This window comes from Staurois parvus, unplaced genomic scaffold (assembly GCF_062004578.1).
Source record: "Staurois parvus isolate SC_StPar_1 unplaced genomic scaffold, SC_StPar_1.0 ptg000132l, whole genome shotgun sequence".
Taxonomy (NCBI): domain Eukaryota; kingdom Metazoa; phylum Chordata; class Amphibia; order Anura; family Ranidae; genus Staurois; species Staurois parvus.
In genome coordinates this window covers 3,125,643-3,140,671 of record NW_028317928.1, presented here as the reverse complement: position 1 = coordinate 3,140,671, position 15,029 = coordinate 3,125,643, and the positions used below count along the sequence as shown (strand labels likewise).

The 15,029-nt window shown below is 43.6% G+C and overlaps 1 protein-coding gene across 1 annotated transcript in view; it reads left to right on the top strand.

Moving 5' to 3' along the window:
• Positions 1 to 6,348, top strand: part of LOC149466169 (uncharacterized) — a 29,235-nt gene extending 22,887 nt beyond the window's left edge. The window contains exons 9-11 of the mRNA XM_089672774.1: positions 124 to 237; positions 725 to 790; positions 3,187 to 6,348. Of these exons, the coding sequence (XP_089528900.1) occupies positions 124 to 237; positions 725 to 790; positions 3,187 to 3,755 (749 nt within the window). The 3' untranslated portion in view covers positions 3,756 to 6,348. The remainder of the gene's footprint in view (positions 1 to 123; positions 238 to 724; positions 791 to 3,186) is intronic.
• Positions 6,349 to 15,029: the final 8,681 nt, after the last annotated feature.

Below are 15,029 nucleotides of genomic sequence, written 5' to 3'. Positions count from 1 at the left end.
TGAGATAAATCTCTGTAACGGAGTCCCCGGTAGCAGTGAGAAGGGTGTCACTTCCCCCACACTCTATCCAAAGCTTGGTAAAATTGTTTTGACTGGACATGTTGGTTTTCCTGTTTTCGGCAGAGGAGTCGGAATACATTGGGTCACCCGAACAGCTCTCTCCGGCCCCCAGTCTCCCAGAGGAAGAGGAGCCCAGGAAGGAGGACCTGTCAGAGACTCCAGCTCTGTATCCGGATGGTGCGTATTGGTCAATGTTTTTAAACTTCAGTCTTCAAACTCCAGATTTTCTCATCGAAGACAATTTCCTTCCCCTGTACGCCACCCGATATACAACACAAGGATTTTGGTATTATACTTTGCCTAAAGTCCACCCGGGCTACGTACAAAATTAGAGTCCGTTCACACTTGTGCGACTTTGGGGGTCCAAAGCCGCATGACAAGTCGCACCCCATGTTTCCCAATGAGTACCATTCAAATCTGCTCGACTTCAAGTCAACGCGAATTGAAAGTATTTCCTGGTACGACTTTTGATGCAACTCTAGTCCAGTGAATGTAAAGTCGGATCGAAGTCGCACCAAAAGTCGCATCAAAGTCGTACTAGAAAACACGCGACTTTGGAGACGCGCTAATGCGAATGGAGCCCTAGATAAAATTCGAATGAAAACGGTTTTTGAATAAGTAACTGAGTTATCAACATGTGAATATTGTTTCATTTTAATTACAGAGGAAAATACAAGGGAGACGCACCAGGTGAAAGGAGGTCAGATGCCGCCGACGCAAAAACAAAACCGTAAGCTGATGGCGAAAAAAAATCAATATATTTATAGGCTTAGTTTGTCTTTATTCAGTATAGTTGCAGCACAGTGGCTAAATGGTTAGCACTTCCGCCTGGCAGTACTAGAATCGTTGGTTTGAATCCCAACCATGGCACCACCTGCCTGGAGTCTGCATGTTCTCCCTGTGCCTGCGTGGGTTACCTCCTGGTACTCCAGATTCCTCCCACACTCCAAAGACATGCTGGTGGGTTAATTGGCTCCTGTCTAAATTGGCCCTAGTATATGTATGTATGATTGTCAGTTAGGGACCTTAGATTGTACGCTCCTCGGGGGCGGGGACTGATGTGAATGTACAATATATATGTAAAGCGCTGTGTAAATTGATGGCGCTATATAAGTACCTGAAATAAATAAAAATAAATAAAATACAAGCTTCAAAGAAATTCACGTTTAAGATATCACTCTTAAACAACAGGTTTCCTCCCGGCATAGCATCTCAAGGGCAGGGGCGGACTGATAACTCATGGGGCCCCCGGGCAATAGGGGATCATGGGGCCCCTGTGTCCTTGCCCAAACTCCAAAAAGCCTATGAAAAAGGTACCAGGGGCATCTCATGGGGGGGCCCCCTACTGACCCCAGGCCCTCGGGCAGTGCCCAAGTTTCCAAATGGTCAGTCCGCCCCTGCTCAAGGGTATTAATGAAAGTAAGTGAAGACAACAAGGACTCTCATAGTGTAGTAGATAAAAGAACCTCACAATCTATTATGATTAAAAATACTCACAAACGTGAATAGGAGTGAAGCAATAATCATACAATCTCCACAGTGTATATCTTCCTCCGCTCGTGCCTCCACTTCCGGGTCTCGATCAGCATAACAACGGCATATCCCATGGCCCCGCCCGACGCGTTTCGTCAGTGCTGACATCATCAAGGGGAGTGGCCCTGCCTGGGCACTTTTGCTATGCCCATGCAGGGCTAAGCAACAGGTTCTCTTTAATGCTGCACCTTCTCAGCAACATATATGCATCTTCCCTTTGCTTCCTGGCTGCTCCGCTCAGCCATTGGTATTGATAACAGAAGAAACTCTCTGTGCTCAACCCAGTTAATCCATATAGACAGCGAAGGTGTTCAGTGTTTGGACTCCTGTCCACCATAGCAGTAACTGTGCAAATGAAAGCCAGCACTTGATCACGGGATGGCTTGAGGATCTCTGTTGATCACAGCATAAAAATTCCATGTATTGCCTCAGCACTTACGCATTTCAGCCCAACGGGGGTCAGATCATTGCTCTAGTTTCAGCTTACACAAAGCAGAAGCCTCACTCCCAGTCCCGGAGGGACAACACTCAGCCACTCACTGAGCATCAGCTCTGTCACACGGGAGGAAGGTACAAAACAAAGAAAACTCGCGGCGCTCAACCCAGTTAATCCATATAGACAGCAAAGGTGTTTGGCGCAACAGTTTGGGCTTCTATTTGCCATATCAGTAACTGTGCAAATGAAAGCTGACCTTTGATTCCCGGATAGCTTGAAAATCTTTATTAATCACAGGATACAAAATTCCATGCATTGCCTCAATTCTTACGCGTTTCAGTTTATCGGGGCCTTAATCATGGCTATGATTAACGTGTTACTAAACCCACAACAGTGCAATCACTCTGTATACGCAGTAAAGCATGCTCAATGTGAAACCTAAGGCGTTAATCCTCTGCATTGTGTAAAAAGGCCACTTGATCCTGTCTTCTCTGCTCCTCCTCTTGTTCAAATTCCCACCTGATAAGACAGACTGAACCTGTAGCCACGTGCACATGCTCAGTTTAGTGTGTATTGCTAGAGAGGGTTTTTTTTTCTTGGGAGAGTGCACAGGGCCAATCAGCACTGTCCAGACACAGGTCAGGGGTTCTGCATCCTCCTAGAGCAGAATGAAAACTCCTCCTACAAGTTTTAACCAGTGCTCTGCTGATGTCACAAGACTGCTCTAACTTCTGATGAGAAAAGCTATTTAGCAGTTTATATTTGCTAAAATAATTGCATTTCCATGTTCTGTGTACTGTGGGCAAAAAATGGCCTGGCCAGGAAGGGGAGGTAAATCCTCTGGAGGGCAAGGGGTTAAGAACGATCAGTTCTCTGCAAAGAGAATTGGGAGCTGGAGCATCATGGAATCTCAGAGTGAAGAATGAAGTCATGTAAGATCTCACCGTCATATAATGTGTTTTCTTCAAAGAAAATAGCTAATTGTTCCGCATAGATATACAGAAGGGAAAAAGGGGACTAATTAGTTCCACTTTGCAGTGAAGGAGTCAAATTTCCCTTTACTTTTCATGGATTTATTATCAGAAAAATTTAACACTGAGTAGCGGAAGTTCATTAAAAAAATTATATCTATTTATATTTGTATTTCTTCAATACAGATGGATCTAGAGAAGATAAGTTGACGATCACTATGCTTCCCATGGACAGCGCACCATGCACCGATACCCAGCTACCATCCACCAATCACAGAGAATCTGAGAACACCGCTGCTTCTCTTCAGCTTCCATCTACCAATCAGACGACAACTACTGGCACTTATGAGGACAGTATCATTTCTACTTTATCTAATGTGGTCTCTAAAGTTGAGCGCCTGAACGCACAGAGCAGAAAAGAAATAAACAGGAGCCACAGACTGTTGAATAACATCCATACAGATCTTTTGCTCTTGAAAGAAGAACTTAAAGTGCACAGGGAGCAACAGACGGCACAGTCAGAGAAGAGGTTAAAATTGCTCGAGGAAAGCAACACTCTGAAAAAGATAAAATTGCAACTTATGCGGGAAAAAATCGATCTCATGCGAGGACAGGTTCCTTCTACTTCCAGCACAGCATTGGAAACTCCTGCTCCTTCCCCTGTCAAGGAGTCCACACCACCATCGCTGCCAACAAAAATGTCCAAAAACTTACCTGGGTCCAACCCTTCTCCTGAAGGAACCTTGTCTACTTGAGAGATGCAGTTCTGACGTAATAAAGTCAACCCACCATTAAAGGAGCACTTTATACCAGAGGGATGTAGCACTGATCCGAGTCCAACCCATCTTTTGAAGGAATGCTGTCTATTAGACAGATGCAGCTCTGACTTACCAGAGTCCTATCCATCTTAAGAGGCAATGCTCTTTACCAGAGAGATGGAGCACTTACTTACCAGAGTCCTATCCATCTTAGGAAGCAATGCTCTTTACTAGAGGGATGCAGCACTGACTTACCTGAGTTATATCCATCTTAGGAAGCAATGCTCTTTACCAGAGGGATGTAGCACTGACTTACCTGAATCCTATCCATCTTAGGAAGCAATGATCTTTACCAGAGGGATGCAGCACTGACTTACCTGAGTCTTATCCATCTTAGGAAGCAGTGCTCTTTACCAGAGGGATGCAGCACTGACTTACCTGAGTCTTATCCATCTTAGGAAGCAGTGCTCTTTACCAGAGGGATGCAGCACTGACTTACCTGAATCTTATCCATCTTAAGAAGCAATGCTCTTTACCAGAGGGATGGAGCACTGACTTACCTGAGTCCTATCCATCTTAAGAAGCAATGCTCTTTACCAGAGGGATGTAGCACTGATCCAAGTCCAACCCATCTTTTGAAGGAATGCTGTCTATTAGTCAGATGCAGCTCTGACTTACCAGAGTACTATCCATCTTAAGAGGCAATGCTCTTTATCAGAGAGATGGAGCACTGACTTACCAGAGTCCTATCCATCTTAGGAAGCAATGATCTTTACCAGAGGGATGCAGCACTGACTTACCTGAGTCTTATCCATCTTAAGAAGCAATGCTTTTTACCAGAGGGATGGAGCACTGAGCTAAAAGAGACCAATCCCTCTCTTGAAGCAGCATTTTCAACCAGAGGAATGTAGCACTCACTTACTGGAGTCTAACCTATCTTTTAAACTAATGCTGTCTACCAGAGGGATGCGGTCCAGGACAGCACAAGAGATTAGGTTCCTTCTAACAGTAACAGGAAACACATCGCCAAAAACACTTTAAAAGCAAGTCCTTGTGCAGAACTGGTCAGCAGTAAATGGACTTAATCCAAAGCAAAACATATATAAGGTCCTGTCATATAATAGTGCCAGACATATATCTCTATAACCTCATATATGAATGAAAGCAGCCAAGCCATGTGATCATGCAACAAAAGTGAATACACTGAATACAACATAAAAGTCCATAATGTGTGCTTGATCCGTACGTTTATAATTTGTTCCCAAACAGGTGCTCTTTATTGCTTATATCCACAAATATTCCTATAGGTGCTTGTCCACCAGAGACATACATATATACTCTCACCTCCTTTTATGACCCAAATTGCATAGGTCAAATCCCCCCTTTTAATTTTCCTTTTAACCCGGGTAGGTATACTGCATAGATGACTCCACTTTCTTCCTCACTCTGCTACAAACGGTCCCGTCTCCTCTTTATCCCACATATCCTCCGAATATGTAAACAGAAACACTTGCCATAGTGTAGTATATAAATATAGCGTGATTTATTAAAAAAACAAAGTGCACTCACATTTAAAAGTGTCCTGCTGGGACACCACAGTAAAAAACCTTATGTATTTTCAATGTGTTCAGGAATTTCCAAGATGGAGGCTCGTAAACTTCCTGTTTAGCAGCTTGACGTCATTGGCCTACTCTACGCATTACATCACATCACGTGACTTCCTCAGGAAGGGCAGTGGACGATGTGTGGACAGTGCCAGTAGGGCAGTGGACGATGTGTGCACAGTGTCAGTAGGGCAGTGGACGATGTGTGGACAGTGTCAGTAGGGCAGGGGATGATGTGTGGACAGTGTCAGTAGGGCAGTGGACGATGTGTGCACAGTGTCAGTAGGGCAGTGGACGATGTGTGCACAGTGTCAGTAGGGCAGTGGACGATGTGTGGACAGTGTCAGTAGGGCAGTGGACGATGTGTGCACAGTGTCAGTAGGGTAGTGGACGATGTGTGCACAGTGTCAGTAGGGCAGTGGTCGATGTGTGGACAGTGTCAGTAGGGCAGTGGACGATGTGTGGACAGTGTCAGTAGGGCAGTGGTCGATGTGTGGACAGTGTCAGTAGGGCAGTGGACGATGTGTGGACAGTGTCAGTAGGGCAGGGGACGATGTGTGGACAATATCAGTAGGGCAGTGGACGATGTGTGCACAGTGTCAGTAGGGCAGTGGACGATGTGTGGACAGTGTCAGTAGGGCAGTGGACGATGTGTGGACAGTGTCAGTAGGGCAGGGGACGATGTGTGGACAATGTCAGTAGGGCAGTGGATGATGTGTGCACAGTGTCAGTAGGGCAGTGGACGATGTGTGGACAGCGTCAGTAGGGCAGTGGACGATGTGTGGACAATATCAGTAGGGCAGTGGATGATGTGTGCACAGTGTCAGTAGGGCAGTGGACGATTAGTAATTATTGGTTAGTTTTGGAAAGGACTGAATTCTCTTTAACCTCTTCCCGATCACGATATAGCCAAAAGTTGGCTACATCATGGTCGTCCAGTTTTGGGAGGGTGTCTACAGACATCCTCCGAGAACCAGGCCTCTCCACCCCCCCCCCCCCGTGTGCCCAGCACGCTTTGTGATTGCCGTGTCCTTCAGGCACAGCTGATCACAGATCGCCATAAAGGGCCAATGACAGCACCCCTTTACCATGTGATTGGCTGTGTTCAGTCACAGCTGATCACATAATAATTGTCCTCTCTTCACGCACTGTCATGACATTTCTGGCAGGGGATATTTACACTGATAATCGTGCCCTGATTATCAGTGCAGCCCTATCAGTGCCCATTCGTGCCGCCTATCAGTACCTCCTCATCAGTGCAGCCTATCAATGCACATCTATGCAGCCTATCAGTGTAGCCTCATCTGTGCACATCAGTGAAGGAGAAAAATTACTTAGTTTCTATTATAAAATTTAGCAAATATGAAAAACCTTTTGTTTTTCAAAAATGTTGGTATTTTTTTCATTTATTTAGCAAAAAATAACCCCCCCCCCCCCCCCCCCCCCCCCCCCCGAGGTGATTAAATACCACCAAAGGAAAGCTCTTATCTTTCTCAAAAAAATGATAAAAATTTTGTTTGGCTACAGTGTTGCATAACTGCTTAATTGTCATTCAAAGTGCGCCAGTGCTGAAAGTTGAAAATTAGCCTGGACAGGAAGGGGGTGGAAGTGCCCGGTATTGAAGTGGTTAATAAAGCACTTTCTATGGCTTCAGAGCTACCATAAGTTTGCTCAAGTCTTCCCCATGCAGCAGCAAGACCTACTTCTGGGTACGCCACATGTACTGCTCCTAGACATGATCTGCAGACTTTGGCCCTAGCCACTTGTCAAGCAAACCAAGTTCCACCTTAAGTCTGAGATCAGGGTTTGTATCTTTAAAGATTGATCTCCAGCTTCCTCTATCTCTGGGTCTAAAACCTTCATTAATAAGCTCACAATGTATCATAAACCCAGGCTCTCGGCAATCAGCAAACAAGCAAGTTTCACATGGCACCGAATCCCTTGAACTGACCCTACAAACACAACAGCATCTGCCAAGGGTAAATACAGCCAATCATACTAGGAAACCTGAAGGTCACAATGGAAGGGCCCTGTGGTAGACAGACACTTGACCACCAGGCATCCAGGAGGCCTCACCCACTTCGCAACATTAAAACCAGGGATAGCACCTCCTAGAAAAGGACATTACGCTGTCCAAACTTGGTGCCTGGCACCACTGGTCTGGTGGACTCACCCCAACACATTCTCAAAGTAGCGATATTACTGCCGACCAGTTTTGTACAGGGAATTTATTTTTAAGTGTTTCTTGTTCCTGCTGGGAGGAGCCTATATCTCTAATGTGTTGTCTTGGAAGATGACTTGGGAAAAAAAGTTAACATTTTACTCTATTAAATAGTTTTTTTGAGTTTTACTTGAAGGTTCTTTCAAACCTAAAATAAAAAAATATTTTTATAAAGCTCCTTGTGAACATTTTTACATAGACTAACTATTATTAATCGAGTTACCTGTGTTTTTTCCTTTAAATCCCCAAACTTTCTATGTTTTTGGGTAGCATGTAGAGATATTAGAATCTCTGTCTGGTGCTGCTCTGGTAGCCATTGGAGAGATTTTTCCTTACTTCCTGTGTGGTTGCTGGGATGGGAAGTAAGCAAAACTCTTAAACGGGTAGAGCAATAATACAACTTTTTATCTTTCTTGCCTTTCGAGGGGCACAGGTATTTAGTAACAGGTTATACTGCTGTCTACAGGGGAATTGGATACTGGCAAACCAAAAACTGCAGGTCAGCCCTGGATTACTTCTCCTCTTTCCAGCCTGCCTCAGTTTTTTGCTACTGCAAAGAGGATGTTCATCTTTTCTTCAGCTCTCTTTCTACTGCCAGGTTTGGCCCCCTCTTTATTGAGCATATGGAGCAGATATTTGGAACCTTAGGTTTAGGCTGTGATGGCTTGCTGCAAACAGGGCCAGGACAAGGAGTGGGCAGGATGGACAGCTGCCCTGGGCACTGTGGTATCACGTGAGATGGAGTGGCACAGCAAGGAGATTGGGGGGAAGGAGATTTGTTTTTGGAGGCGGCAGGGGGTATGAATTGTACTAGGAGCAGAAATTTGGGGAGTGGGGGGAGCTAGGAGTAGTGATTTGGGTTGATTTGTATTGTAAGGTGGGGATGGGGGAACAGGATCTGTGCCAGAAGGGGCAATTTAGGGGGTTTGTGTTAGAAGAGGTGATTTGGTAAAGAGGGGAGAGGATTTGTGCTAGGAGGAAGATTTTTTTGGACAGGGGGGGGGATTTGTGCTAGTAGGGATAATTGGGAGGTGTTTGTGCTAGGAGGGGAAATTGGGGGGGACTTGTGCTAGGAGGGGGGATTGGGGCGGAGAATTTGTTCTGGGAGTGGGGATGTGGAGTAGGGGGAGAGGATGTTAGAGTATTTGTGTAGAGGGGTAGAGGATTCGTGCTAGGAGCAGTGATTTTTTTTGAGGGGGGAAATGTGCTGGGGGGATTTGGGGAGAGAGAGGATTTGAGCTAGTAGCGGGGATGGGGGGTGCAAATATTTGTTCTGGAAGAAAATATTTCAGCAGGGGGTGGATTTGTCCTGGGAGGAGGGGGAATTTATGCTTTGGGGATAAGCATGCAGATTAGTGCTCAGTTTATTTTTGTAAGGGGGGATTTATTCTGACATATAATGCTCAGACATTTTGGGGGGTGCCCAGTTTGGCATGTTAGCCCTTGGCTCTAGATGACCTTGTCCCAGCACTGGTTGAAAGCATCTAAGTCCAATGTGGGTCTAATGTCCTTATAGATGTGCTGTGCTGGTTAAGTTGCTGGTACGCTAATACCACTTCCAAAGAACATCTGACTCATTTGGCCTTTGAGGGATGTTGTCTCTTTGAACCTACATGCAATACTGTGAACAGGAATGCTGCAGGAGGCCACAGCATACTCGTCTTAACATCAGAGGCCTATGGCGAGGTGAGTTGACTACCATCCTTCTCTCACTTCTGCAGTAGGTGCTCCCAGAACCACAGAGCTTCACTCTTAGGCAGCCCATAAGACTCAATGTCAGAGAGCAGCAAAACCCTGTGAAAAACCTAGTGTATGAATGTGGACTTCCATTCTCATAAGTGGGGGTTGATTTCAAACTGTGGCAGCCCTAAGGTAGTTTGACTCTTTGGCATTCAGTCACATAGTGTCTCCTTAGGCTCCAAGGATAATCCTTTTCCTCTGGCACCTCTTGTTCCTATTCTCCCTGTGCTACTGCACCTTCCCCTATCTCCTTGAAATCCTGTCTGTGGGACATGAAAGCCTCTTATTGTACCCCCTCAGCTCCCCTTTTCTCTAGAAGGCCCCCAACTCACTAGGTCAACCAGGTTCAACTATGTCTGTTCCTCAACTTGGACAAGAACTTGGATCCTCAGTGTCACCTGTGCATATCTGTAACTTCTTGCAGCATTGACTCCTGTGTTCTTGTGTTCAAGCCTAGTCCTTTTTCTTGGCATCCGCATTGTGGGACGCTCAGGGGACCTCCCGTGAAGTGAGTCAGCTTCATATATCTTTATAGTCATCACCTTCCAGAAGTGCCAAACACAGGTTGGGTTCTGGTGTTGGTGACTGTTGGTCACAAGCAAGGTTTTCCAGCTTAAGTCCTCACTAAGTAGGTCTACACCCGATGTACCTTCAGGTCCCTCTGTCATCAGACATGGTTATCTACTTTTTCTCCCTTGCTGGAGTGTTGGGGGGCCCTACTGCCTACTATCATTCAGCAAACACTGCAGATGCAGTGTTGGGCTGGGCAGCAGGTTGGGTCTGATTGGTGGCTCTGAGAAGGTTCCCACTAATTGTGTTTTTCCCATCTGGAATTTTCTATATTATTAGCAGTAAGGATCCTATGGTGTGTTTATGAATTTCCTTCCTGCAGCACAACGACTTAAATCTCACCGGATTTCCAACAAACGTGTTTCTGATGGACTGGTGCACTACAATAATGTCTAGATAAGAAATTAAAACCCTAATCAGGTAGATTTTGCTCCCTCTAAGGCTTGAAGTGTATGCCCGGGAATTCCTGATATTAAATGCCCTGTCTAGAATATGTGGTGGTATGTTTTTTATTTCTTTTACCTTTTTCCTTCAATGAGAAACAGCTTTTATTGCTCCTTGTGACATTAGACTGCTGGGAGCTCAGTTCCTATTTACTAAGGCACACCTCCAGAACTACATCCCCCAAGAGCCTTTTCCCTACACACTGTATGTGAGCAGGCTTTTGGGATTTAAAGTAGCAGCATTGGTTTGCTGGGAATGAAATCAATGTAGCCACGTGGAGAGGGACTGAGAGGGGTGGAAACAAGACAATCCCTGGAAATGGCTCCACCCCAACATTCTGCAGGTGATTGACAGCCTCAGCTGTGCATGTTTCCCTAAGAGACTGAGTGTGTGTACATTTCCTCCACTCAGGTCTCAGATTAATCTCAGCTCCCTGCACTTTGCTGTGGTGTGTGAAATCAGATTTCTGCCTACTGGAAAGTCTGTGTAATAACTGTGCTTTAGAATAGTTAATGGTTGAACTGGATGGACTTTTGTCTTTTTTTTTAACCAGACTATATAACTATGAATGCTGTGGGGAAGAGATGGCTGCAGATAAACAGGTATAACTTATGTAGGAGATTTGTTTCACCTCTAGCTAGTCATTTCAGTGGGTATATGTAAGGGTTTCCAACCACTTTATAATCCAGTTTTGATCACATCTTATTGTTTAAGAGTATATTGTAAAGAATCACTTGCTAATTTGATGATGAAATGCGTTAAAAATCAGGAAAATACACAGCACCATATAAGGTAGGTTTATCACTTTATTAGGTCAGTATGTCTTCAGAAGCTGTTTAACCTTAAATTACATAGTGGGTTCTTTGCCATTAGAACGGTAAGGATGTAGAATAGAACTCCCTTCTACAATAGGTGGTTTCATTAGGAAGGTTTAGATGGGCATTTTACTAAATGCAATATACAGGGATATAGGAAATGGTAGAGGCATAAATGCACACACACCCACACAGGTTGAACTAGATGGACTAGTGTCTTTATTCAAGCTTACCAACTTTATTACTATGTATGTTACCTTTTTTATAATTTCTCCTGAGAAACAGCAGCGTACTTTTTGTTCCTTGAGCCTCATAACTGTATATATGCAGTGTGAAATCATCTACGGCACTGCTGCCTGTGACTTCTAGTCTCATCAGAATTTATGATGTCACTACTGTACTGATCATTGTTCTCCTTGCTGGAGAGAAAGCTATACATGAGGACCAGCAGTGCATAAATCTCCTGGCTTATCCATTCTGTGCTTCTTTCACCAGTCCTACTGCTTTTTGATTATTCCACCACCAGTCATCAGGGGTATAGCATTAATATGACAAAACAAAGCCCTGTTCCACTACCAAGATGGCCACCACAGAGACACAGCACATAACAAGGCACAGTAAGTCTGTAATGGGGTAAGAATCAGCTGCAGAGAGCCTGGTGATACTGGCGACTGCCCACATGGAAGAAAAATATACCGTATTTTCCGGCGTATAAGACGACTGGGCGTATAAGACGACCCCCCTACTTTTCCTGTTAAAATGTAGTGTTTGGGCTATACTCGCCGTATAAGACTACCCCTCTTCCAATGCACACCAGTGGGAAGAATCGTGCCCCATCATTAGTATCAGTGGGAGGAATAGTGCCCAGTCATTGGTGTCAGTGGGAGGAATAGCACCCCATCATTGGTGTCAATGGGAGGAATAGCACCCCATCATTGGTGTCAGTGGGAGGAATAGCATCCCATCATTGGTGTCAGTGGGAGGAATAGCACCCCATCATTGGTGTCAGTGGGAGGAATAGCGTCCCATCATTGGTGTCAGTGGGAGGAATAGAGTCCCATCATTGGTGTCAGTGGGAGGAATAGCACCCCATCATTGGTGTCAGTGGGAGGAATAGCGTCCCATCATTGGTGTCAGTGGGAGGAATAGAGTCCCATCATTGGTGTCAGTGGGAGGAATAGCACCCCATCAGCAGCCGCACAAACATCCAGTGGCCGAACTGAAGGAAGGAGCAGCCGCGCTTCCTGGACCGGATCGTCGTGGGACCGGAGCCAGGTAAGAAACAGAAGCCCCTGCCCACCCCTGTACTTAGTTTCACTTCCGTTGGAAGGGGGGAGGGGCGGCGGCGGCACCGCACCGCCCCCCTAAAAAGTGTCAGCATGCCGTATACCGGCGTATAAGACGACCCCCGACTTTTGAGAAGATTTTCAAGGGTCAAAAAGTCGTCTTATATGCCGGAAAATACGGTATTTGAAATATAGTTTAAAAATATTCTTCCCAAATATATTAACATACAGTGGGGATCGAAAGTTTGGGCACCCCAGCTAAAAATTTGTATTAATGTGCATAAAGAAGCCAAGGAAAGATGGAAAAATCTCCAAAAGGCATCAAATTACAGATTAGACATTCTTATAATATGTCAACAAAAGTTAGATTTTATTTCCATCATTTACACTTTCAAAATAACAGAAAACAAAAAAATGGCATCTGTAAAGGTTTGGGCACCCTGCAGAGTTAATATCTTGTACTGCCCCCTTTGGCAAGTATCACAGCTTGTAAACGCTTTTTGTAGCCAGCCAAGAGTCTTTCAATTCTTGTTTGAGGTATCTTTGCCCATTCTTCCTTACAAAAGTCTTCCAGTTCTTTGAGATTTCTGGGCTGTCTGTCACGCACTGCTCTTTTAAGGTCTATCCATAGATTTTCAATTATGTTGAGGTCAGGAGATTGTGAAGGCCATGGCAAAACCTTCAGTTTACGCCTCTTGATGTAATCCCCCGTGGATTTCGAGGTGTGTTTAGGATCATTATCCATTTGTAGAAGCCATCCTCTCTTTAACTTCAGCTTTTTCACAGATGGCATCAAGTTACCATCCAAAATTTGCTGAAATTTTATTGAATCCATTTTTCCTTCTACTCGTGAGATGTTCCCTGTGCCACTGGCTGCAACACAACCCCAAAGCATGATTGATCCAACCCCATGCTTAACAGTTGGACAGAGGTTCTTTTCATTAAATTCTGTGCCCCTTTTTCTCCAAAAGTACCTTTGCTCATTCCGGCCAAAAAGTTCAATTTTAACCTCATCGGTCCACAGAACTTGTTTCTAAAATGCATCAGGCTTGTCTATATGTTCATTTGCAAAGTTCAAACGATGATTTTTGTGGTGAGGACGTAGAAGAGGTTTTCTTCTGATGACTCTTCCATGAAGACCATATTTGTACAAGTATCTCTTTATAGTGGAATAGTGTACCACAACTCCAGTGTCTGCCAGATTTTTCTGGAGGGATCATGCAGTCAAACGTGGGTTTTGAATTGTTTTTCTCACAATCCTGCGAGCTGTTCTGTCTGATATTTTTCCTGGTCTTCCAAATCTTGCTTTAACTTCCACTGTTCCTGATGACTGCCATTTCTTAATTACATTCCAAACAGAGGATATTGACATCTGAAAACGCTTTGCTATCTTCTTATAGCCTTCTCCAGCTTTGTGAGCGTCAACTATTTTCAGTTTCAGTTTTCTAGACGACTGCTTAGAAGAACCCAAGGTGCTGATTGTTGGGGCAAGGTCAGATGAGTCTGGGCATTTAAAACCTTTGAGACTGACATAACCTGGTCTTCCCAGACGATGATTGAGAACAATCCATGACACTGGCAGGTCTCAGCTTTGCAAAGGGGGCAGTGCATGCTATAAATTCTGCAGGGTGCCCAAACTTTTGCAGACGCCATTTTTTTGTTTCCTGTTATTTTGAAAGTGTAAATGATGGAAATAAAATCTAACTTTTGTTGACATATTATAAGAATGTCTAATCTGTAATTTGATGCCTTTTGGAGATTTTTACATCATTCCTTGGCTTCTTTATGCACATTAATACAAATTTTTAGCTGGGGTGCCCAAACTCTCGATCCCCACTGTATATTTGAAACGCTACAATTTTGGCCGTATTCAATATGTTTCAATAAATATATATATATATATATATATATATATACACATACATACATACACATATATATATATATATATATATCTATATATATATATATATACACACACACACTGCATGGTAAAATGTGTTTTTTTATATATTACAAAATATATGAAAAATATTTTTTTAAATATATTCTTCAGATTTTTTTTACATATATATTTTACATATATCTGTAAATGCATTCCAAAAATGTAGATTTGTATTTTTAAAGACATACAGTATATTTGAAATGTATTTTTAAAAATATTTTTCATATATTTTGTAATAAAAGAGCATTTCAACATGCAGTGTGTGTGTGTATGTGTGTGTGTATGTATATATATATATATATATATATATATATAAAATTTATTGAAATATATTTTGAAATAAATTAAATATGGCCAAAATTGTAGCATTTCAAATATTAGTCAATCTATTTGGGAAGAATATTTTTAAAATATATTTCAAATATTTTTTTCTTCCATATGGGTGTTCCTTTGCACTATGCTTGTCTTGTTTTTGGGGCCTAGGTTTCATAGTTGTCTTTATACTAGGTTTTGGGTAAGGTTTCAAAATACAAGTTTAAAGGTCACGGCTGGGTCTACAAAAACAAAATTGCACAGGTCTCCAACCCACGTCACCTGTGAGTATTTTGAATAATAAATGTTTCAAGCCAGTTATTCCCACTCCTAA